Source organism: Falco rusticolus, chromosome 9 (assembly GCF_015220075.1).
Source record: "Falco rusticolus isolate bFalRus1 chromosome 9, bFalRus1.pri, whole genome shotgun sequence".
Taxonomy (NCBI): Eukaryota; Metazoa; Chordata; class Aves; order Falconiformes; family Falconidae; genus Falco; species Falco rusticolus.
This window is the reverse complement of record NC_051195.1, coordinates 51,381,213-51,405,211: the sequence shown is the minus strand read 5'-3', so window position 1 is coordinate 51,405,211 and position 23,999 is coordinate 51,381,213. Positions and strand designations below refer to the sequence as shown.

The 23,999-nt window shown below is 53.4% G+C and overlaps 1 protein-coding gene across 4 annotated transcripts in view; it reads left to right on the top strand.

Moving 5' to 3' along the window:
* Nucleotides 1–14,706, top strand: part of NR6A1 (nuclear receptor subfamily 6 group A member 1) — a 98,477-nt gene extending 83,771 nt beyond the window's left edge. For 2 of the 4 annotated variants that reach the window (XM_037399159.1, XM_037399158.1), the window contains exons 8-10: nucleotides 4,278–4,399; nucleotides 6,651–6,803; nucleotides 7,792–14,706. In XM_037399159.1, coding sequence (XP_037255056.1) covers nucleotides 4,278–4,399; nucleotides 6,651–6,803; nucleotides 7,792–7,880 — 364 coding nt within the window. In that variant the 3' untranslated portion in view covers nucleotides 7,881–14,706. Of the gene's footprint in view, nucleotides 1–4,277; nucleotides 4,400–6,650 lie in introns of all 4 variants that reach the window. The other 2 variants (XM_037399157.1, XM_037399156.1) reach the window with 1 other exon arrangement.
* Nucleotides 14,707–23,999: the final 9,293 nt, after the last annotated feature.

The window sequence follows — 23,999 nt, the reverse complement described above, 5'->3', positions numbered from 1 at the left end:
TTGCAACTTAGTTCTTGGTTTTTACATAGTACGTACTATCTGATGCTCTGAGGAACTTGCCTTTCATTTATCATTTTGGTCAGAGTGTTTTTTGGTTTGGGTGTTTTGTTTTGTAGCCTTGGTACCAGACAGATCCTCCCTTTGTAACAGGCTCATGATCTCACCGTATTATGGCAGAATAGGTAGGACTTACAGGAACTGCTGCCCAGCTCCCTTACAGTATCTGCCCTGTTTGTGGTCTGCCTGTGCTAGGCTTAGCAATTTTGCAAGAGTCGCCAGGGGATCCAAGTGTCTGATGAGTGGACATTTAAAATGCTATTGTGGTCCTCAGCCGTCACAGTATCTAACAGTTCTTTGAGGTTCCTTTGTGCATCTGTTTTGACAACTGGAGGGGCTGGCTGGCTGAGACCACGGTGGAGGAGTGCAGGAGCTGAGAGCTGGACCCAGGTGTCTTATTTCCTGAGGCAGGTTCCTCTGCAGCACTGTTCTACCCGGCCATTCATCGTGCATCTGGTGCTGGTCCTGCAAGGAACAGTAAGGGTCATAGAAAACCACAATAACACTTGTTCCTGCATTCAGCTGTCCTTTTGTTCCTGCTGTCCTGGTCAGAGCCTCAAAAGAGAAGTGTTTTGTTTCATTTTGTGTTTGTGATAAATACAAGCGAGAGGTAAGATGACAAGACAAAGGAGGAACCCTCGCCCTTCAGAAGCCGGCAATTTATTGCTGGTCGCCTCGAAAGTCCTTCAGGGAAGATCTGTGCACGTGGCTGAAAATAGGTGTTCTTGGGAGTGGAATGTCTCTGCAGTCTCTTCTGATTTAGCTTTTCAAGTATCATTAATTGTCATTAGTAACATGGGAAAAAGCACACCAAAAAAGCTATTTAGCGGGAAGTTGCGCAGATGAGGGGTCTCAGGCTGCATGGCTCCCTCCCAGTTGTCTTTATGGTAGTTGAGCCATAGCTTGCCTTCTGCAGGTGGCGGTGGGGTAGTTTGTGGGTATCGGTCTCCCTGTCCGATGCAGTCGTGGAAAAGCTGGTCACTTTGGATTTGAGCGGAGGCTCTTTTGGAGAAGTGTCTGACTTGAGGACTTGCTCAGAGGCCCCTGTTTCCTCTGGCATTGATCAGTAATGATTGCAAACCAGAGTTCATTAGATCTCACAGCTCACTGAAAGAATCTTGCTGAGCTGTGATAGTCTGGCACTTTGGGGTTAATTTCTGTTCTTATTTAACAAAGTGACGGGAGCAATGCTAATACTTAGGTAGGTGACAAATGAAGGCATAGGATGAGCTCCCCAGTCCCCATGTTTTAATCACTTCTAACAACTGGCTAAACGTTCTGTTTGCCTGCTAGATGAAATGTTTTCTTTTATTGTGCTGTTTTTCTGGAGATGAATATGAAATGAATAGATTCCTGACCTCCCCCAGCACTCCTGATAGCGCTTCCCTTCCCCCTCCCTCCCCAGCTGATGCCGATAACTCCCAGCCAGAAACTTGCCTGGTGTAAACTGCGAGGAAAAGTGTGTGGAGGAGTCAGTCCTCGAGAAGAAATAGGGCTGTGAAAAACAGAACAGCTTTGTTTGAAGGGGGGAGGAAAGTATGCACAGAAAAGTAAGACAGTTCAACTGCAGGAATGAGAGAAGAGCTCTCCTGGATTTACGAAGTGATGAGTGGCTGGTAAAAATGTGCATGGTCTAAAAACAATTAGACCCAGCAGACGACTGAGTGGTCTTTGTGCTCATTAACTTCTTGAGCTTTGCAATCTTGCACCTGCAAGATTTTTAATGTCAACTTGAGAGCAAGAAAACTTGTACAACTTTAGATTAGCCGACAAGGCTTTCATCACTTACAATATTACTTTCTTGAAGAAGTGACCTGGAGTTCAGATAGCTTGTTTTCACTTCTCTGAGGTCAAACTCCACCATGCATTTTACAAATAACTTTGAAGTAAACAAACACGCATGCCAAAATAAGGTATTATTCAGTGAAAAAGGTTCTATTTTTGTTCTATTCAAAGATGGCTTTCTGGCTGTGCTCTTATTCTTTCTGCTGTACAATGCCAGAGCACAGCTGAAGCTTCCCTAAACACTTTTGTCCCACTTCTGAGCATTTTTGCAATACGTGGTTTCTTTGAAACCAGGGATTTTGCTGTGAGATGTGTTCCTGAGAGCCCACTGTGGCTGTTGGCACGTATGGGATGTTCCCACAGCATGCCTGCAGGCACCAGCAGCCCCCCGTGCCCTCCAGCTCTGCTTCTGCCTGTTGCTTACGCTGTGGCTTTTCCATGGGGCACATACACACATCACTCCTGAGGAAGCAGCCTGGCACCCTGTTCAGCAGTAGGACCTCATTCTGCACCCACAAAATCTCCATCAGGCAATTTCCCAGGAGGTTTTGGGGGGATTTGGATGCCCTGTGCATCAGCATGCCCTCTCCTGCCCGCCTCTGTCGCAGGCTTCCCTTGGCAGGGGTGGATGGGCAGCTTGTTTCTAGCAAACGGCACAAATTCACAATGAGTGTGGCTGTGCCTGGGGAGGTGCTGCAGGGATGGTGGGTCCGGATCCCAGCAGAGGATCCCTGGAAGTCCTCACTAGCAGCAGTGCTTTCCTGCTTGGATCTTGATAGGCATTTATTAAGTGCAATGAATCCTGCACATTCTGTTTGAGGGGGGAAGTTTAGAAGGAGGCAGCATGTGTTCCTTAGCCTGTACGATTCAACCCTAGACCATAGGCTGCAGTTTCGCTCACTTTAACGTTGGCTATTTGTGGTTTCATGCATACTCCTATTTGTGGGAAGGATCACAGCCTTCCTGCACTATGTCTAACCTCAGAAGTGCTCAGCTGAGGAAAATTAACAAACCATAATGAACAGGAAATAAATATGGCTGTGTGGAAGTACGGAATCTCTTTGAGTCACTCCTGGGAATTTTCGGGAGGTGAGCTTCCTCACCTGCCTGTCAGATAAATGAAGTGTGTGCCACTGTTGTACATGGGTCACTGTAATTCCTCGGTGTTTAAAACAAGGCTTTTCCCAGCGGCACTCTACAGTTATGAGAAATTGTAGGCACTTTTGTTGTTAGAAATGGGAATGTTCTGGGGGCAGTCTGTGTGGCAGGGTCTGGGGTCGGTGTTCCCGCAGTCCTGCACCACCAGTGCAGCCCTGTTTGGGTGCTGCTCTGCTCAGCTGGTACCGTGACATGGTGACATGTGCTGTACAGAGCCAAAGCCTGGGGACCGCGCTGATTCTATAGGCAAATTATAGGTTAAAATTAATTTATCTGCTTCATAGGAGGGAGGGGTTTGTTTAGAACCATCAGGTTGGATGTGTTTGTTGCAGAGAACCAATGTTCCCCTGTAATGTGCTGTAAAGCGGTGCCAATGCCAGGTCTCGGGTGGGCTGTGGGGTGCTGTGCAGCTGTGCAGGCCCCCAGGGGTGCGTTGGTGTTTCTGCTGGCGACCAGTGCAGGTTATGTTGGGTTGCTGCAGATGGTGGAAAGCACAAATGGAAGAAAGGTGTGAGGAGGTGAGCGGCAAGAACATGTGAAACACTGCTGGGGGTGGCTTGTCTTCTGAATGGGAGGAAGCACTCCTCTAGCAAATTCTAGCCATTCTAGCAAATCCAAGGATTGCTAGAGGTGCTTTTATCCTGCAAAAATATCCATCAGGAGTAAAGTGCAGTGCTGCGTAGTGTGGCTGTGAGCTGCTTTCTCTCATGGATGGAGACAGTGCAACACGAGGCAGAGGGGAAATACTTGCTGACCCCTGTGTCTGGCAGGACAGGGGGTGTGTTGCAGGATATTTTCATGTCCTACAAGAGAAGTACCGCTCCACATTTCTGTGAAATCTCATCTCATTCCCCAAACTGCTTAGTTAACCCTCCCATTAGCCTAGTGACATGCAAAAGCACAATCCTCACTGAAATCTGGGAAAATACAAGCATAGAGAGGCAAAGCAGCATGCCTACAAGCACACAAGAAGTTTTTGCATATTGCTGGCTCCATCAAACCTTTTCCTCTATCAGAGCAGGCTGGTGATGAACTGGATCACCAAAAGATGGTTTTTTGCTAAAATATCTATCAGTTGAGTTTGTAACTGAGTCCATTTTCCTTCTTACTTCTACTTTTAATGTAATGGTGCCAGCAGACTTCAAGCAGTTTGGATGACAATTTTTTTCAATTCTCTTGCAAAATGCTTCAATCTGTGAAGTTATTTTAATAAGCTTCCTGCCTTTATTGTATGGTCTGCGTCCTGTATAAGTTGATGTGTGATCTCTGTCCTCCAGATTCAGTGAAGAGGGGATGGAGGTGATGGAGCGGTTGATCTACCTCTTTCGCAAATTTAACCAGTTGAAGGTCAGCAATGAGGAGTATGCCTGTATGAAAGCCATTAACTTCCTAAATCAAGGTGAGTCAATAAAGCAAAGGTATTGACCCCACTGGAGAAATTCTCTGAAACAGTCTGAGCACCCTTTGCTTCCCTGATGAGAAAAGGGAGGAAGGGTCCAGGGCCCACAAAGAGGCTCGAGCTCTGAGCCCTCTGTATGTGTTTGCCATCATGCAGACCATGTGCCATCCTGAGTGGGATACTTGGGTACCCACATGAAGAAATCTTGGAAGTGAATGAGTTCATTTGCTTAGACAATGTTTATTGCCTTTAAGTATAGGCAGTAAGGACAGTAGGTGTTTCATTTCACATATGTACCGAGGGTACCAACACCAGAATAAGAACAGACAGAGAGGCTGGTGAAGCCTTTCTGGGTAAGGTTTGGGTGAGTGATGACTTAAGCAGCTGCTAACAAACTTTTCAACGGACAAAGATGTTTCATCTAAAAGTATTGCTACTGTAGGTAACTGTTTAGGCAATAAACTAGATGATACTTTAAAACCAGTTAATTTCCATGACTTTTTTTTTCTGAAGTAAACATTGACTATTTGCATGACATCCTTCCAGAGATTCCCGACTAGAAAATGTGTTTGTTCATTTCTCTGCTTTAAAGAGTGAATTTGTAAAACCAGTCCTCTCTTTTCTTAGAGCTTTTCTGACTTGAAAATATTTACCTTCAAGATATATACTCAGGTCATATAGCTAGCTGGCTTCCTGCTTTTTAGATTCTATACCTAATGTCTACTCTTCAAAGTGAAAAGTAATCATGAGTGAAGGATTTACGTGCAGGCAATGAACTCTGCCCAAGAAGGGACTATCCTGCTGTTGATTAACCAGTGTATGAAGGCTGGCAGTCCAGGCTGCTGCGAGACCTGGGACACGTCAGAATCCATGCAGAGTAATTCTTCAACGTGTGAGGAGATCCTGGTCATTTCCTAACAACTGTAGTGGGCTGAAATAGCTTGGTATAGATCGGGTTGGTTCCTCAGTAGTGCTTAGCCCTGTCTCCACTCATACGCTGTCCCAACCCACTGCTTGTGGGTCCTCTTTCCCAGTGGCTTGTTGTGGCCCTGCATCTGTTGGGCCTCGCAGGACATTTCTTCATGTTGTAAATGAAGAAAACTAGAGAGGCAGATGCTTAATGGATGGTGTTCAGCTGTAATTTTGGAAATAAATGTCCCCAAAGTCTTTTGTACCATGAAAGATAGTTGCAGTCTGTAAAAATGTGCCACAGGCTCTCTCCTCCCCCACTCATTTCCAGCAGGAGATAGTGCTGACACTTCAATCCGTGCCGGGATGAGGTTCCGGTTTGCTTCCCTGGGCAGTTTCCTGACACTGGATAATACACTTCTCAAGCTGTCTCCATTGTTTTCCAAAATGTATTTTCATTAACTTCCTGTCTTCTTTTATTTTTAGTTGAAGTTTGCAATTTTTTATGTGAAATACCTGAGAATTATTTTTAAAAGTCGGCTTTTGAGCAGTAGATAAATGCCTCTTCCGTCAGATGGTCTTACAGCACGGAGCCTGCACCAAGGGTCCGCAGCTTCCTTGCTCCACCATGCTGGATCCTTCCCGTGACCCCCAGCAGCGTGCTGATGCTGTTGATCATGCTGAACGGTGGCAGTGGGACTTCCTGCCAGGGTGATAGCTTGGAAACGTCCATTTTTCCTTTGTGTATGTTGCCTGACATTGGCAAAGCTAAATTTAAAAATAAGAAGTTGACAAGTTTATAAAGCTGATGTGACATAATTCATAAGCAGATGGGGAGAAATATGATGATACCTTGAATTATAGAGTTGAGTGCTTTCCTCAGCCAAGATGATATAGCTAAAATCAACATGTTACTGTCTGAGGAAGTATTACGCTGAATCTGCTGTGAGGACTAAACCTTGACACACAGCTGCTTTACACCAGGCAGGCAGGGATTTAAGGTTGCTGGAGCTGTTATCTCCAAGAGTGTTTGTTGAGCTCTGCAGATGAGCAGCTTAGGACATTAGCTGTTCTCATCCTGGCCTTTTGTGGAAGGAAATCCTGTACCCAACATGCATGTAAAGACGCATCCGTGATGCAGACTTATCCTGTGATGAGGGGAGATGGGAATTTTAGTATTTGTCTAACTGGGCACTGGAAGCCAGTCTCCAAAGCAGGGACCCAGCTTAGCGTTACAGAAATCAGTCTGCCTTTCCTGAAGAAATGGCAATAAGTGTGAGGCTGCTGCTCTTCTAGGATGTTTTTGTCATGTTTTCATTACTCTAATCATATTCACTTTCAGACATCAGGGGTCTGACTAATGCATCCCAACTGGAGCAGCTGAATAAGCGGTATTGGTATGTTTGCCAGGACTTCACAGAGTACAAATATCCACAACAGCCAAACCGTTTTCCGGATTTAATGATGTGTTTGCCAGAGATACGATACATTGCAGGTAACTTTTTGAGCTCCTCTCCCCCCTGGGATCAAGTGCAAGTTACGAAATTTGCTTTTAAGAGAAAATTAGTTTGTAACAGTGAAATTCTTGCTGACTTTGGTGGAGGATGTTTGTGCAGCCCTTTCTCTATGGAAGCTTCTCTCCCACCCAAAGGTGACCTCCCATCACTCCTAGCTCACCCAGCCAGACTGGCGCTTTGCAGGTTGTCCTTGGGATGCTGGTGGACGCAGTGTTACGTCCCGCTCCAAGAAGACATGCCTTGCCCTGACCTTTTAAGTACTTTGGTTGGGTTCTCCTTTTATTTTCTTCCTTTTGGTCCCAACTTGGAGGTGTTTTGTCTCAAAAGTGTGTAATTCTGGACTGAGTAGTTATAAGGAACAGAGAGATCCCTGAAATGCTGCTTAATTAAGGAGCAGGCGATAAGCAGAGCAGTGGGCAGACCTGCAGCCTAGCCCCCTGGTTTCAGCTCGTCTGGAACTCTGAAATCTGCAGGTGAAATTTCAAATGCACTTGTGTCACTAATTAGATCTACGGGGTCTGATGTTACTAAAACATTGTTTGTTCCTGACTGTTATGGCAAAAGGAGACACTTGCCTTCCAGTGTTAGGGCTCCATATGCTTCATTCTACTCCATTGTAATGAGCTAGATAATAATCACAGAGTAGCTCTCGTAATTTACTCACTGAGATTGACAAGGGAGTTTGAGGAGAGATGGGATTTAGTCTTTCCCAGTATATATCTATAAATAAGTCTCTGTTGTGGAGAAATCATTTTGATCTGACTTTGCCCATTTATTTTGCTTTCTATTCAAGTAAATAATAAATCCTGTTGTGTCCAAATGAATATCAAATGTCTAATGTAGCAGTGGGATGATTAACTGTTTCTCTGAGAGGTTCAAGGTAAAACCATCGCCAGCGTTGCTGGCTTAGGTGTCTCTGAAATCTGATTCAGGAGTGGCTGCTAATTCCGGTTTTTTTCTTACCAGGAAAAATGGTGAGCGTCCCCCTGGAGCAGCTGCCTCTCCTTTTTAAGGCCGTTCTACATTCCTGCAAGACAAGTGTGAGCAAAGAGTGAGCCCAGCTCGCCCTGGCCAGTGCCTTATGCTGTGCCTCAGGCAGGGAGCTGGCTCACCCCGGGAGAGGGGCAAACGCGATCCGGGCAGGAGACAGGGCAGTGGGTGTCCCTGCCATTGTAGCAAGAATCTTTTTTGTTTGTTTTTGGTTTTTTACTCTTTTTCCTATATATTTATTTCACGACAGAGTTGAATGTATGATCTTCAACACGATGCACATGGTTCTGTATGAATGCAGCAGATGCATTCTCCAGCAGTTTACAGAATGTGAAGATGTTTAATGTTACAGTGTTTGTTAGGGTTAGTTCTTTTGTATTTGGGGGCTGGGGACCGAGATGACTAAGACTACCTCAAGGAGAAGATGCTGTTCGCGCACTGCTCTTTCCATGATTTGTATCCAAAAGCGTTTGTCGTAGAGAGCAAACGGCCTCACCTCATCGACAGAGCTGTTAGTATCCCAAATGGATGATTTTGGAGAAGCGGGCGTTAGAGAAGTGCCAAGCTTTTTTTCTTTAATTATAATAATAGTTCTAAAAAGGCAGGGAGTGGAGAAGAAGGAAAAGTCTGTCTAGCCAGCTGGTTTCTTTTTCCCTGACAGTTTTCAGACGCAGGTGGTAGCTCCTGTGGTTTCCCTGCATCCTGCCCCAGCAGCATCATAGTGCTCCCAAGCTGTGGGGGCCCTGCGGCCCCTGTCCCCTCCTGGAGGCTGCAGGAGCGGGCTCTGCCCCCAGCCCCAGCTTGACCAACTGTCCCCTTGCTATTACTGCAGCACCTTTCCATTTGATTGAAATTGCATTGCTGCAGTTTGTGGCAGGCTCATGGCGTTACACAAAGCTACTCTTGTTGCTAGAGAACTGCAAGTAATTTCTCATCACCTCCTAAACATCCATTTTAGGCTCACGAAAGCAGGAAAGACCTACTTAGAGAAGAGGCAGGATTGCCCCTTTCACTGTGTTCCTCCAAGGTGGTATCTGACCGCTGAGGAGGCTTCTGCATCGCAGCGATCCCAAGCAGCCCATTTCTGGGAACAGTTAGCATACCCTGTGGTTAAATGTGACCTGTGTAACAGAGTAAGGGACTCCAGTGTCCTCTGGTGTGGCTTTCTTTGCTGGACTCGGGGAATGGGTGATCCATAGTCATATCCTGCCGGGACTGTTCTGCTGCTTGGGGAAGCCCTCCTTGCCAGGAAAAGTAGTATTAATGCAGTACTTGGTACTGGTCTGTCCTAGGTGTTGCAAGGCTTGAATTTTCCATCCAGCAGCCTCCACACCACTCCACTGCAGGGAGAACTGGTTTAGCGGCAACTGGTTAGCTCTTTGAGCAATTGCTAAGTGCTGGTGTTTATCTAAACTTGGGCATTCTCACGAGTTAACCTCACAGGTTCCTGCTCACGGTAGCGGTGGGGAGGTTGCATGAGATGCTCTTGCTCTCATCTCCTCCGTTAAGAGTTAGTGTCGGATGACTCAGTCGCTGTCCTAGGCAGCTGTGTCACCCTGGCTGGATTTCCTTCCCTGTGTCCTTAGGTGTGAATCTGATGGTTAGGTAGCAAGAGGGTTCATCAACAAATGTTTGAATGCTGTTTGGAAAATGTTTTGGGAAGCAACTTCTATTCCTTCAGGGCAGGAGGGACCAGTTGCTACCTTTTTGTCTGGCTGTGATGACAGCTGTGTGGCACAAAGCGAGTACTGCTCAGAGGTGCTGAAGCTGCTGAGATGAATGTGGTGGTGGACAGGAGAAAAATCTCATTCACCAAAGCTGTCTTTCCTTCCCCTTCACCCCGCGGGTGCTCCCTCCGTCGCAGCCCAAGAACTGCTCTGACCCACTGGCTTGGCACATCTCTCGGTTAGTCAGCGGCTGCGCCGGGTGCTGGTGACCGCGGCCGGACCTCTCCCTGGAGACCCGCTGCTGGCTGACCGTGCCCCCACGGTGGCATCGCCGCCTTTGCAATCCCACTTGGGCATCTTCCAGCTTGACGGTTTCCCTTTTCTAAGAGTCCACTAGCTGCTCATTTTTCATTATTTAAATAGGATGTTACGGGTAACAGCTGCTGGGCCCAGCAGCAGTTCAGCTTGATAGAGCTTCACAATCCAAAGGCAGTTCCGTAAATCTCATTTACTTTCCGACTGTAAAATGAGACAAGCGCGTATTTCTCAGGAAAGCCTTCTGCATACAGCCTATACCTCAAGTGTAAATGGGAAGATTTTAGTATATCTGCTTGTAAGTTAGAAAGTATTTCTCAGCTTTTAAGTTTGATTTCCAAATAGCTTGATATGATCTTTTTATTACGGGTTATCTTCTGGCTTGCTGTTTTATACACTAAAGAAACTGTTAAAATTGCATAGGAGTAATTTTATTCTACGGTTACTGAATTATTATGATCTGTTGATGAATAAGAGTTTGTTTTAATTAGTGTACGTAAAAGTGGTCATCTTATTGCCAAATACACAACAAAAATAATTTGTTAGGTATTCTGTGTTTATCCAATATAAGACTCCCAAAACTATTGCTGTACTGACAACAACGAAACACCTAAATTCATTTATGATGATGAATGGACGAGAATGTTCTGCTTTCTGTTGTATAAAGCAAACTTTACAAAGGTTGATTGGCAGCAGTATCCATTACCAAATAACCCATTTGTTGTAGGGAGTAGAAAAGCCTTACTAAACTGACAAGTAAGGAAGAATATTCCGAACCAGAATCTAGCTCACTGGACAGTCATTCTTAATATCTTCTGCACCAAGTCCTCTAATGACTTGTATTTTTTAAACAGGGTAAAGTGAATGTGTTGCATTGCAAACTCAGGTATTATGAGGAGGTAGAGATGTAGCTAGAGACGTAGAGACGTTAGGTCAGTCACTAGATGTATTTGTGAATTTGGTTTGAAGGACACCCTGGAAAGGCTGGAATTTTTGTTCCATTCTTCACGTAACATTCGGTTTACAGGGACTCATATTTTATTTGTGCTTAATGCTAGTAGGGGGAAGTTCATTATCTTTGATATCTATCTGCTCTTGCTTATCTGACCTTCTGTCATAGAGGAATCAATCAACAATAATAGTCTTTGGTAGAATTTTCTGCCATGACAAGTCAATTTTTATCCCCGATTTGAAAGATAAATTGGCTGACTGACCCCCTTCCTCTCCTTCATAGCATTTGTGCAGATGGAAAGCTGAAGAGTTAGTTTTAATCCGAACAGAGATTCGGGACATAAATTTGAAGTGTTCAGGCTCACGTACTCAGAGGGACTCTGCCGAGGTGTCCTAGTTGCCATTTTACAGCTCGAAGCTGGTCACCCAGCACAGAGAACAGGGCAGAAATTGCTGCTGCCGGGGCTGAGTCCCAGAGTGGCAAGACCCCAGGACCTGAACAAAGGCTTTTTGAAAGCGACTGGGTTTTCTTCCACTGCCTGCCTTTGGCTCGGGCTTCTGTCCTGTGAGCTGAGCCTTGACCCCACTGTGTGCGGCAGTAGCAAGTCCTTGTCCTCGGCATGCCTGGCCCCTCAAGAGGGCTGGGGGTGGAGGGACGACCAGGGCGCTCAGAGAGGCCGGGTACCACACAACTGATGGGCCCTAGGCATGGCACAATCGATGCAGCAGGAGCTCTCTCTCCAGCTGTTTTGCATACGCATTAGCTACTTTCTAATTGTTAGCGGTGCCGGTAGCGTTTGTCGTTCCCATTCTCATCTCATGCCTGCTAGTCCACAGTGCTGTGCAGAGGCACTGCGTGCTTTGGGTCATTGAGGTGCAGCTCTGGATTTTCCTGTAATTCTTAAATCCTGAGCTTTTGCTGTCTCCCGTCACGCGAAGACCAAAGGGGGAACGTGGCGTTTTCAGGGTGATCAGTGCAAAGCGGTCAGTCAGATTGCCAGCTGCAGGGCAACCTGTGCCGGCGAGCTGCTGCCCCAGTGACACCTGTGTTCCTCGTGCTGCGGTGTTGCTTTGAGTGAGCCAGAGCAGGCAGTGCCAGCACAGCGAGCAGGGCTCCCGGGCGCTCTGGCAGGGCTGCTCTCACTCGCCGTAGGTGGTCTGGGTGGCCGTGCCCCCACCCTGCAGTTGCCATGCAGAGCCTCGAGCTCCCATCGAGTGCCACTGGCTGCCCGTCTCACTCTGCCGCGCACGGCAGGATCGGCCCCTGCTCTTCAGGCTTCCGCACAGAACCGCAGCCACCTCAGGTTAAGGAGTTTGTCTTGTCCTTCAAACCAACCTTTTTTTAAAAAAAACTTGAATTTCTTTTCTCTTTACTATGTTTTTTGAAATGGGGAAAAAAAAAAAAAAGATTCTCCTGTGAATGTGCTATTTACCGTTCATTCCTTCTGCTTTCTTGGTTTTGATTTGAAGCTATGAAGCTTGGTGTCTGTGAAAATGTTGTTATTTCTCAGGATAATAAGCGGCAATCATCCCTGCCACATAAAAGGCAGGAGAAAGGGGGAAACTTGGGGAACTAGTTTAAGTATGAAGCTAATTTTTAAGTTGTAGATGATGTGTAAATCGAGGGTAATACATAGGATGTCAGTATCAAGCTGTGGTGTTTCTCTGGGTTCACGGTGTGTTGTTTGCAATGCACAGAAGCTCAGGGATAAGTATTTAAAATGTGACCCAGAGAAACCCTAGTTTTGATGTTGCAACAGTTGCTTTCTTTCACGACTTGTGTGGAGGGCCCATGGAACGCTGAATAAAGCCCCATATGGAGATCTGGGGGGGGGGAGACTTTTGGTTTGGCTTGTGGGAAGTTTGCCTACTGAAGGCTTAGATGTTGTGTAATGGGAAAAGCATCCCAAAGGTGCATGCTGCCATTTGGGCTCTGGGCGAGCAGACAGGAGGGTCTGGGCAGGGCTGCAGGGGGGGACCTGGCTCTCAGGCTGCAGCCCCCCACCACGCGGTGCCCAGCCTCCCCCCTGGTGCTGTTGGGTGGGGAAATGGTGAAGTGTAAATGCCATCGGTTTTGGTAACCTCACGCTTTTGTTGAAGGCGCATCAGCTCCTAGGGCTGGGAGAAGTTTGTATTTCCACATTACCTCATCCTTCAGCCTTTGGTGTTAAATGTGTTTGAGTGCTTGTGGAAAAGGGGAAAATGGGAATTTCTCTGTATCTCCCTGGCAGCCACTCCCAGTGTTCTGTGCTCTGTTGGTTATGAATTAGAGCATCTTAATTTCTGGTCAGTACATATTTCTCATCATGGGTTGGTAAGGTAGTAGACTCACTCCGACTGCTTGAGAAAGGTACTGATGTGTGAAACCAGCGCAGTTACAGCTGCCAGGAGTATCCAAAAGGCCCCGTCTGGCCCGATGCAGCCGCCGGCAGTGCCAGCACTGGGCAAGAGTCAGCAAATTTTGCAGGGCTGAAACCCGCCTTCCCAGCACTCTCACTGGGCAGGATCTACAAATCTGGGTGTAAACCAGCCCTGCAAAATGCTGGTGAGGCCAATCCAGGAGACATCTTCCCCTTGAAAAAAAAAAGAAAAAAATTTTAAAAGAGCTCCTGTGCAGCTGATCTCTAACAAGTCTATGAAAGAAGCAACATGGTTCAGTGGAAGAAATGCCCCCAAGGGCAAAAAGAAACAGAAATTGAAACCAGATGACGATCAACCTTAACAAAGCCTTTTGTGATTCATTGTTTTCTTTCAATTTATAAAATGTCTTGTAATAGTTGATAACATTATTGACTCAATTTCCATAACTAAACTACCTCGTGTGACATCCTGTTTATCATCTCAAAAGGGATTGTGTGAAAAACAAAATACTGCCAGTGTTTGTTGCCAGCGAAGAAGAGGGGCTGTGATGGCTGGAGTTTTGTTTCCCTTCCCATGGGTTGTGGCTTGTTGCTGCCGCAGTGTTTCAACCTGCGGGTGACGGTTTTGACTTTGCATCCCACCTGGCTGCCCGGGAAGGCGTTAGGCTGTGCACACCATGCTCTTGCCCAGCACCGATGTGCCGTGGCAGTGACCACTAATGCACCAAGCCGCTGTCGGCAGTGTGGGCGATGTCCTGCGGCTGCAGCCGCCTGTCCCCGCACGGTGAGGCAGAGGCTGTGGTGCTGCAGGGGAAGGCTGAGCTCTGGCTTCTCTCCTGGTGGAGCGCAGCCCCCGCCTGCAGCCACAGGGCAGGATGTGGCTCTGGCCAGTTTGGTTTTTGTTGGTGCCCATCAAGCCACGGGCCCGGTTCTGGCTCTGTCCTGGTGCAGATGTGGTGCAGAGGCTGTATTTGTAGCCCAGGACCTTGCAGAGCCCTCACACATATGTCCTGGGTTTAAGTGTGCTGGGCAGCTCAAGGAGGGAGCAGGTCCAGTTTGCTGCTGTGTCTTGTGCTGGCCCATCGCTGTTTTGCGGGATGTTTCCAAGATGGGTTGGACCCCATCTTCGGGTCCTTCCGCTGATGTTCTGGTGATGGTTTCTCCCAGCAAAACACTTCATTTTTCCCACAATCCCTTGTGTAAATCAGGGAAGCAGGATGTTGCCTCGGCATGACACATGGTGAACGTTGGCACGCTCAGAGCTGGGGCTGGGGCAGGACAGTGTATCTGGCCACTGCTGCCCTCGCCCCGCAGCGCCCAAGGAGGAGTGGGCACCGTGCTGCGCCTCTCGGGAGCTGCCTTTCCGTCACTACGCTACGACCAAATGAATGTTTCTACTGGCATGTCTGGGGCGCACCGTGGCACAGCCAGTCCCCCTTGCGTGGCGGGACCGGCACGGGTCCGTGGCAGCCCAACCTGCCCCTGCTCCGCTGCTCTGCTCTGTGACTTGACTACCTGTGGAAATGTGACCAATAAGTGTTGAACGCATGTGTAGCGAGTGTTAGCTGTATGAACTAATAAATGTGAATTGTTCTGCACCGGCAGTGTCTGCTGTTCGCTTGCTCCTTCCCCTTCAGCAGTGGCTCGCCCTCGGCAGGGGGAGGCGTCATCAGGGTGATGGAGCCTGGTGCTGGCCCGGGTGGCTGCTGCGGCACTGCCCTGCCTGCCGCCATCCTGCGGTGGAGCAGCCGGGGCTGGATCACTTGTGGGTCTGGGGAAGGCCTTGGTGCTGGCGGCGCCGCTGGGGACCTGGGCAGGTGCGCAAGCCCTGCCCTGGGCAGCCGGCAGCGTGGCCTGGCAGCGGCCTCTGCGAGGGTGGGGTTGGCTGGGGGGAGCCTGCTGGTGGCAGCTGAGGGGGCTCCTGCGCCTCAGCGAGGAGCGAAGGCTTGCATGGTCTGGGCAGTGGGTGCATGGTGGTCCTCTCCCCTGCCCAGGTCCCAGAGGAGAAGGCATGAGGACGGGTTTTCTCCTCTTGGCCATTGCAGCACTGCAGTCCAATGCAACCCGAGGTGCCCGCCATGGCACGCAGAGTGTGGCCATACCACCACTGTCACCCGGGCTGGTCCTGCCTGTGGGATGGCTGCAACGCAATCGCTCGGGTGGGTTGCTGTTGCTGTGGGGTGCAGCAGGAGGAGGGTTTGCACCAGCAGTGGGAGGAGACCCATGGGGCAACGGCTGCTGCAGGCAGGAGGAATAATCCAAACAAGCAAACACACCGGAAATCCTTGACCAGCATGCTCCAAAAGAGAAACTGCAGAAAATCATTTAAGAATCTCTCGTGTCACTGAGGTGGGTACATGTTAAAAGACTTAAGAAGCACTTTGTGTGTTTACATTTCTGCCCGTATTAGAGAGCGCCCACTAAGCCCACTCACGGAGCTGCCGCGCTGTCACAAAGGCAGCACCAAATGAGCAGCTGGCCCCACTCCGCTGCTCCCTCCCGCGGGGCTGCCGGCACTTTCTGCGCTGCTAAACTCATAAAAATGTAGATGTTTAATATTTAGGAGCTCTGGTGCTTAAGAACATTTAGGATTTTTTTCTCACTTATTGCAGAGCAATAATGTAATAATGGCAGATCCTATGGCAAAGAAATAGCAGTTCAGTGTCTGCCTTCTGGCGCGTAGGGATGCAGCCTCCCCCATATTTCTCCTGAGCTCAAGGATTTTGTGGCTGATGGAGCTCCTGGGTTTGAACACGGAGCTGCGGGATTGTAATAAGCACTTTTTGTGTGGGGCAGAGCCGGTCCCCAGCCGCAGGGGAGAAGGGTGCAGGCTAAGAGTCTGCTTTCCTTTGCTGGCTGTTTTGGGGGTGTTTTCTTGTATTGTTTGCCCCTTTGCTGTGAGCCCTGGCTGCGGAGGGGGCCACCCCCCAGCTCTGCTGCCCCGTTTGAGAGGTGAGGAGCCATGCTGCCGGGTCTCTGCCCTCAGCCCCCTGGGTGGGCATGTGTCCCCCTTGGGAAAGGCCAGTTCCCTGGGCAGGGCGTGTGGGGGAGAGCTCAGCATCCCCAGCCATGCTTACAGGAGAGACTTGGTGATTCTGGGTCCTGCATGGAGCAGATGAAGGTCACCTAGGTGGGCAGGGCTGTCCTGCCATAGGCTTTCATGCTTAGGAAGTTCCCCGATGTCCTCAATCCACAACAGAAATCTGCTTGTTCAGACCTGAAAAGGTCTGGGGAGCAAGGGATGGGTGGAAGGGTTGTCCCAAAACTCGGGCCACGCCAAGGACCTGGTGGAGCAGCGATCTGCCCTGACCTGGGCCCATGACATTCATTTGCAGCCAGGTGAACAGTCGTGCCCCCCAGCTGGAGCATCGCGCTTGCCATAATCCCTCACAGCAGCTGCAATGAATGTGTTGGACTGTACATCAGCACAGCTCACCTCTGGGGAGGATGCTTGTCCCAGCCCTGCGCCACGGCCTCGTGCTGTCCCGCAGTCCCTGCATGTCCCCTTGCCAAGGGTGTCATGGGAGCACGCGGTGAGCAGAGGGGAGACAAGAGAAGACATAGTTAGGAGGGGGAGTTGCTCCAGCAGCCTGTTTCTAGGTGTTTCTGCCGAAGATCCTCCTTTTCCACCAGGAAAGCTTTGCTCCTCTTCTCAGTACGGCAGGAAGCAGCACATGGAGAAGCCAGATGTGCTCGATGTGGTGGCTCAGGGACTGCAGCGGCACCCAGGCAGCTGGGGCGATGAGGAGGGAGAGTGGCCAGCTCCTCATAGCCCAGGGTGCTGCTCCTCACAGGTGCTGGTCCCAGACCTGCTCCACCCCCCAGCACCTCCACGGACCCCACAGCCACGCTGTCTCTGCCCCTGCCGGGCTGCTCTCCACAGGGTGGCCATCCCCTCCGAGCTCGCAAGGTCTCCGCTCCCCTCCCCGCTGTAGCACCATGCCTAACCCCTCCCCGCTCCTTCTAGAGGGTTTGCCACATCCTCGCTTCAATGCTGGCATAAGTCATGCTGCCCCACTCCTCTGCCGAGCGCTCTTGCATCTCCTGCCCTCTCTATTGTGCTAGTTTTCTTATTTACAGCAGTTCTCCTGCTCCGTGCAGCAGCTTGAGCAGCTTTGACGCCGCACTGCCCTGGATTTATTCCCTGTAAGGGCGGCCTGAAGGTCAGCAGTGGCGGGGCTCCCAGGGAGGTGGCAGAGGATGCTTTGCACACACGGGGCAGTGGGTTTGTCCTCACCTTCAAACCAAGAGGAGACACGCAGAGGTGGTGGGGCGGCCTCTCCCCTCGCTCCATGCTGGCACAAAGGGTTGCCTGGAAAGCAAGGCTGGAGTGGGAAAAGTACCAGCACATTTTAATTTTCAGCTCAACCTCTACTGACCACTGTATTTTGATTAGAGCTCTGCTTCCTTTTCATCTCGGTGCTCCGGCTGGTGACAACTGCCACAGCCTCGTGCGCGCAGTGCAATAGTTTATCACCGAAGGCCAGCCGCTCTATGAATTCAGAGCCAGCGCTGAACAAATCACGCTGTCACTAACGTCAAACTTGTTAACCTGATCTTTGGTGGATCACTAGTGTCAACATTGCACGGGACATACATTATCGGGCCCAAGGACTTTGGGAGATGCGTTTGTCAGGCTGCTCTGTCACAGTCCCACTCTTGACCTTCGGAAAGTAACTTTCAAGGATAAGTTGCTTTCCTCTTAAAAAGGGTTGCCATTCCCAGGAGTGTCACCCCACAGCCACTGGCTGGGACAGGGCTGGGAGGTGAGGCTGGGTCATGCTGCCGCAGCGGTGGTGTCAGCTCAGCAACGGGTGAAGGATCTGCTGGGATGTCCTGTGGGGCATCTCCCAGGGCTGGGAAAGGATGGCCATTGATGTCCATCACTGGCCACATCTGTTCCCTGAACTTCTCCCCATCTTGTCACCAAATGCTCTCACATGTCTCCTCAGCTTTTGCCCAGCCACTGCCCTTCTGGAGTTCAAACTTGACCACCAGTGCGTTGCATGCAGTAGACTAGTGGCTCACCATTTACTGGACCATCACAAGTCTCTCACGTCTCAGTTTGCCAAGTGCTGGTGCAAGAATTGCTCTCGGCATTTCTGACAGGGGTGATCGCCACTGCGTAGGCTGGACAAAGGATGGGCCACCTCGTCCAGGCCAGTAACAGCATGCTCAGGAGGTGTGTGCTCCCGGTAAGCTCTGCCCAAGCTCCTGGGGGCAGTTGGGTTCCAAGGTCCCTTTGCTCAGGTTGGGGGCATCCCCTCCCTGCAGCTCCCCCGGAGCTGGAGGGGAGCGGTGCCGTGGGACAGCCTGGGGACCCTGCACGGGGCTGTGCACCAGCGGGGATGGCGGGGTAGGGTTGCACCAGAGCAGATGCGGCTCGTGGCCAGGGGCACCCCAAGGCAAGTGCTGGGTTTGAGCTCCACGTTGCTGTCCCCACAGGCTGACCCCGCTAATCAGCTGTGAAAGAGAGAGAAAGCTGGAGAGAAATCTTTCCCTCTGCTAACCTCATCACAATAAAGATTCCTATAAAGAGCTCTTATCCTTGAAGAAAATGAGGCACATAAGCAGGAATAGTAAACAAAAGGCTGTCATTTTGACCCAGGAGTGCTTCATGTTGTTGGCAACTGCCAAGAGGAAACATAAAGAGAGGCTGCATCCAAGTCCCAATTATGCAGAACTATGTGACTGATATGTCAATGAGTCCCCCCGGGAGGAGACCACCAGCACTTCCCGGCGCTGCCTGCGCACCATCTGCACACACCACCATGAGCCGGGCCCGTCCGCACCCCCGAGCGAAGGCGTGCGTGGCATCGGAAGAATGTGGGGGACAAGGTAATGTCATCAGGAACGCTATCGCCAAAGTCCTCGCCGCGTGTGCATTATCGGCACAGGCCCCGGAGTCAGGGACTGCGGGCAGCCGGCGGTGCAGGCAGCGCGATCTGGCAAACAGTAGTGCTGACCACACCTGCTGCAGGCACGCTCCGGGAACGTGGCGCAGGCAGGAGGGCTGCCCTGCCGCCGATAAGCTGAGTGGATGGAGATAAAATCCGAGAAGAAGATATGCTTTGCTGAGCATCAAGGATAAGTACCAGCAAGGAGCCAAAGCACGTCTGTGGCTCACTACGGGCGATGTGGCTCTGTGGGCTCTGGCTGCACCATGGCTGTGCCGGCCCCGTGGCACAGCCAGGAATGGGCAGGGCAGTTGCTGGACCAAAAGCCGAGGCTTTGGTAACAGATATGCTGGTGCTTGGGCCCGTCGAGAGCACGAAGCAGGGGCTCTGCCTGTCCCTTGGCTGTGACAATGCTGCGGCAGGGCAGCAACTGCAGGGTGCATTCCCAGCCCCGAACAGCAGCTGTCCTCTCCCCAGTGCATCCCTGGGGACCGTGCAGCTGGAAGCCCAGGGCCACCCAGTCCCTCCCTCCTGGGTGCTGTGGCCACTGGAATGCCACCCGTTTGCACTTCCTCCAGCCCCCAGGGACCCTGAGGCCACACGCAGCCTGCAGCATGGGCTCCCTGTGTGCTGCCTGCTCCTGCCTGCGCAGGCACATGCTGCCAGGGGTATCCAGGGGCTCCTTGGGCACAGCTGGTCCTGCGTCCCAGTGCAAACACAGCATGGGACAGGGAAGGAGAACAGGAGCATGGGCAAGAGGTCAGGGCTGCTGCTGCAAAGGGCCCCGGCATCAGAGCTGGCACCCGGCCGGCGCCTGAGCTGCACGGGGCCTGGGCATCCCTGGTGCTGGAGCCCCACGCGCCCACCCTGCTGGACCTGGCTCTGCCCGGCCGCTGCGCAGCCGCTCTGGAGCAGCCTTCCCAAACCCACCTCCTGCCACCGGCCGGGACCTGCTGGGCTGCACCGCGGCCCATGCACCGTCCCTGACCCGGGGCCATGTGCCCACGGCAGAAGCTGGGCCCCGGCCTTGGCAAGGGCCTGTGCAAAGGAAAGTGCCCAAGGCCGGTGGGGACATATTTACCCCTGAAAGCACCTTGCTGCAAAAATAGCAAGTGGCCAGTGTGAGGCCGGGGCTTCCCAGGGGAACAATGCCCGGCAGGAGGAAGCGGCCGCGGCCGCCCCGCAGCTCCATCCCTGCCTCGCGCAGTGCTGAGCTGTGAGCCGTTCTGTGCCGGCCCGGCAGGGACCTTGAACCTGCCACAGATTTATTTTCTCTGACATTGGCATCGCGTCGGAACATCTGGCATGCGGCTGATAATTGCTGGGGATCAGGGCGGAAGCCACTCCGGGCCTGGCGCTTCTTCCAGAGCTCTGTTTTCATTAGTTTTTCTCCTCTCTTCAGCTGCAGAGCGAGGAAAAAACAAGCAGGGCTGTGCAGCTCGCCACTCCCGCTCCTCTCCCCGCAGCCACAGCACCGAGGGTCTCCCTGCTGCCCCCCACCCGGCGTGGGTACACTGCAGGGCTGTCACCGTCACCATCATGCTGTGTCAGGGCTGCGGCAATGCCGAGGGGGGACGAGTCTTTCCCTGAGCCCTGAGCCCGGGATTGCGGGTCCTGCTGTGCCACCCCAGGTGCCATCGGCTGCCCGGCCGGGGCAGACCTGTGGCACAGCCCTCGTGGCTCTGGCATGGGGCTCAGAGCCGAGCGGCCAGCCCGTCCCAGGGGCTGTTGTTGCAGCGGAACAAGGCAAGGAGCAGGACCCTGTGTGTGCAAACACGGGGAGACACCGCGGTGATGGACGGCTGGAGCGCAGGGCCGGCGGTGGGGGCAGATCCCCACTGTGGTGGCAGGAGGTGTCGTGCGTGGCCTCTCACCCCGACGCCCGGCCTTGCTGCCCTCGTGTTTTCACAGGGCACTGGAAACCCGAGCCCTGCGCTCACTGTGGTACCCGTGGGTCAGGACTGTGCCCGGCGCTGGAGCGTGGGGAAGCAGATGGCAAACACAGCCCCGCTGCTGGGGGCTTGGCTGCCCCACCGCCTCCTGGCCCAGGGGCACTGGCTTCCTTCAAGCACTGGCTGCAGGCACCGCGAGGTTGCGGGGACCCCAGGCATGGGACCCCACATGTGGAGGAGCCACCTCCCACCCTCCCCTGCAGAAAAGACCCCTCGGGGCCACAGAGGCCCCAGCTGTGGGTCCCAGAGCTGGGTGGGTACAGTGGGCTCCCACTCCTCCCGCAGGCACCCTGCCCCATGGCCCCCTCCCTCCCACCCCATGGCCGTAAATCAGCGGGGCCATGGGTGCTGGCGCACTCGCCGCCTGCTGGTGCCCCCCGCCTCCCCGCAGGGTCTCTCTCCCATGGCGCGTTATCTGCTGTGGGGGTCCCACTTATCTCCGCTGTCACTTTCTAATGCTAGTTTATGGGCAGCGTTTTGTAGTTTAATTATGATGTTTTTCAGCGCGGTCACGTGGCCACAGAAGCCAATAAGGCCCCGAAGTGGGTCCATCCCAGCTGAGCCTGGCCCCCATGGGGAGGAGATTGGCTGGTGTCCTGCCCAGGGCGGTGTGTGCGCAGCCAGAGCCCCGACACCTTCCCAGCGGACGCAGGTCCCATAAATCCCCCAGCCCGCTGCAGACAGGGCAGCGGTGCCCAGCACCCCACGGAGGCTTCTCGGGTCACAGGTCCTGGCTGGTGGCGTCAGTGAGGCTCTCCTGCCACACCGGCCCATACTCAGCTGCTTCACGGTGAGTATGTATCCACAGGGAGAACCGTGGTCCCCCACCCCACTCCTCTCCAGGCCACTGCCGCCATTCCCAAGCATGGTGGCGGCTGAGGCCAGCGCTGGGGACGCAACAGGGCTTGGCGAGGAAGCGGGAGCCATGTGTGGGCCTCTGCTTCCCGTCCCGTCCCCATGGGTGGGTGTGGGGATGGAGGCTCCGCATGCTGCGGGCAGCACAGCGAGGCCTCACCGTAGCCTTGGCCCCTCAGCCGCGCTGCTGCCCAGAAATGACAGATCCGGCTGCCGAGGGGCTCTGGGAGCCCCGCCTGTGCTGGCTGGGGGTCCCCGGTCGCCCCAGTGCTGTGTTACCCGTGGGAGCCCAGGCACCCCCCACGCGCTGGAGCAGGCATGGGAGGTGGCTGGAACCCCCCAGCACCCAGGGCTGGCCAACCCCTTATCCTTTCCCCAACCCACGCTGGCAGGCACCGCAGCTCTCGGCTCCGAGTTGCTTTTGTTCCTCACGGTGTTTGCTCGGCTCTTCTCCCAACCCATGGCCCCTCCTGGGTTCCTCTCCTCTTCCCGGATGGCAGGTCCTGCTCCACTGCTGCCCGGCAGCTCCCCCAGCAGCTTGCAGTGAGTGCAGGGGCCATGGCCGAGGGGCTCTGCCGGCGGTGGGAGCACTTCTTCCAGCCAAGCAGCGGCCGACCCGCACCGGGGGCTGCTCCGGTGCTATTCTTAGCCTGGGCTTGATTCCTCGTGGCTCTGGAGCGATGCTCCGCCGAGCCCGTTTCCTGTTTGCCGCTCTCCCTGCCAGCGCCGCTTCCTACCCACCGCACCCGCGGGCGGCAGCGGGCCTGTGGGGCGGATTGAGATGTGTGGGGCGAGCCAGGCGGGGTGAGATGTGTGGGGCGAGCCAGAGGGGATGAGATGTGGGGGGTGAGCTGTGTGCGATGAGCCATGTGGGATGAGCCATGTGGGGCCAGTAGCCCCGCTTCACCAGGCGCTGCCGGCAGCACAGCCCCAGCCCCGCAGCAGCCCCAGGTGCCCGCAGCCTCGGGGCCGGTACTGCTGCCCTCCCTGCAGCTCCCTTGGCACCAAGCACCTGGAATCGGAGCTCGCTCCTGGCAGGCAGTGCAGGCAGCAGGCTCCTGCCCATGCTGGGACAGGCTGTGACTCTGCACCAGCCAGGAAGGGTCTCCTGACCGAACAGCTTGGCCCTGCTGGGACAGGTTCAGCACCAGTGACCGGCTCAGAGCCGGACCCTCAAGCCCATGGCCAAGCGGCCCAGGAGCATCCCGATAAACAGGACATGCTGGAGACATGGGTGCTCCTGTGCCGGTCTGCTGCCGTCATGGAACATTTCATTAAGAATTCCCAAATGTGAAGCAATTAATTAAATACCAGCGGTGAACTACTGCTGGGTTGCTGTTGGCTGTGGCTGCTCCACATGGTGTGGCCAGTGCGAGGTCCAAACTGTCACCTCCTTAGTGGTGGCCCCAGAGGGGGTGTCAGGAGCTGCCGCACGCCCCAGTGCTCCTCACGTGCCTTTCCCTGGGCTCCGTGAACAGCTGCCTGCAGCCAGGCCTGCCCGCTGCGGGGTGTTCGAGGTGGCTCTGGCTGGCCCCAGGGCTGCCGGGGCTATGCCCCGAGTGGGGCCGGCTGCTCCTCTCACTCACACCCGTCTCATCGTGCTCCACCCCCGGGACCCTGGGCTCCCACGCCGGTCCAGCTGCTGGCAGGCCAGATGCCTGGGGAGGTGGGGGGCTCGTTGTTCCCCAGGGATGGTGTGGGGCAGCCCCACCAGCCCCGGGGAGTGGGGAAGGGATGGGTGCCCCTTCCTGAACCTGCCCAGTGCCCCTGCAGCCCCCCGTGCCCCCGCGGCTGGAGCGCAGTGCTGCCGAGGCCTGGCCAAGAGCTTCCCCCAGCCCCGCGCAGCACTGCCTTCGCGGGGGGCAGCCCCCAGCCCCAGCTCCTTCTGTGGCCCCCTGTGCTCGGCACGAGGCTGCTGCCCGGGGCTGCCGGCCCGGGGGCCGTACCCACCGCCCAGCGGGGCCTGCGGGGCCGGGGCCGGCAGTGGGGCAGAGCGCGGCCCCGTCCCGGCAGGTCCCTCCGCCCCCAGCCCGTCCCCGGCGCCGTGAGCCGCCCGCTCTCCCCAGAGGAGGTTCCCCAGCCCCCGGGGGGGTGGCCGCTCGCCCGCACCAACATGGAGATGCTCTTCCAGGCGCTATAAAGGGCTCCGGCTCCGGCACCTGCCGCTCGGTCTGCGCCGCGCCGCGC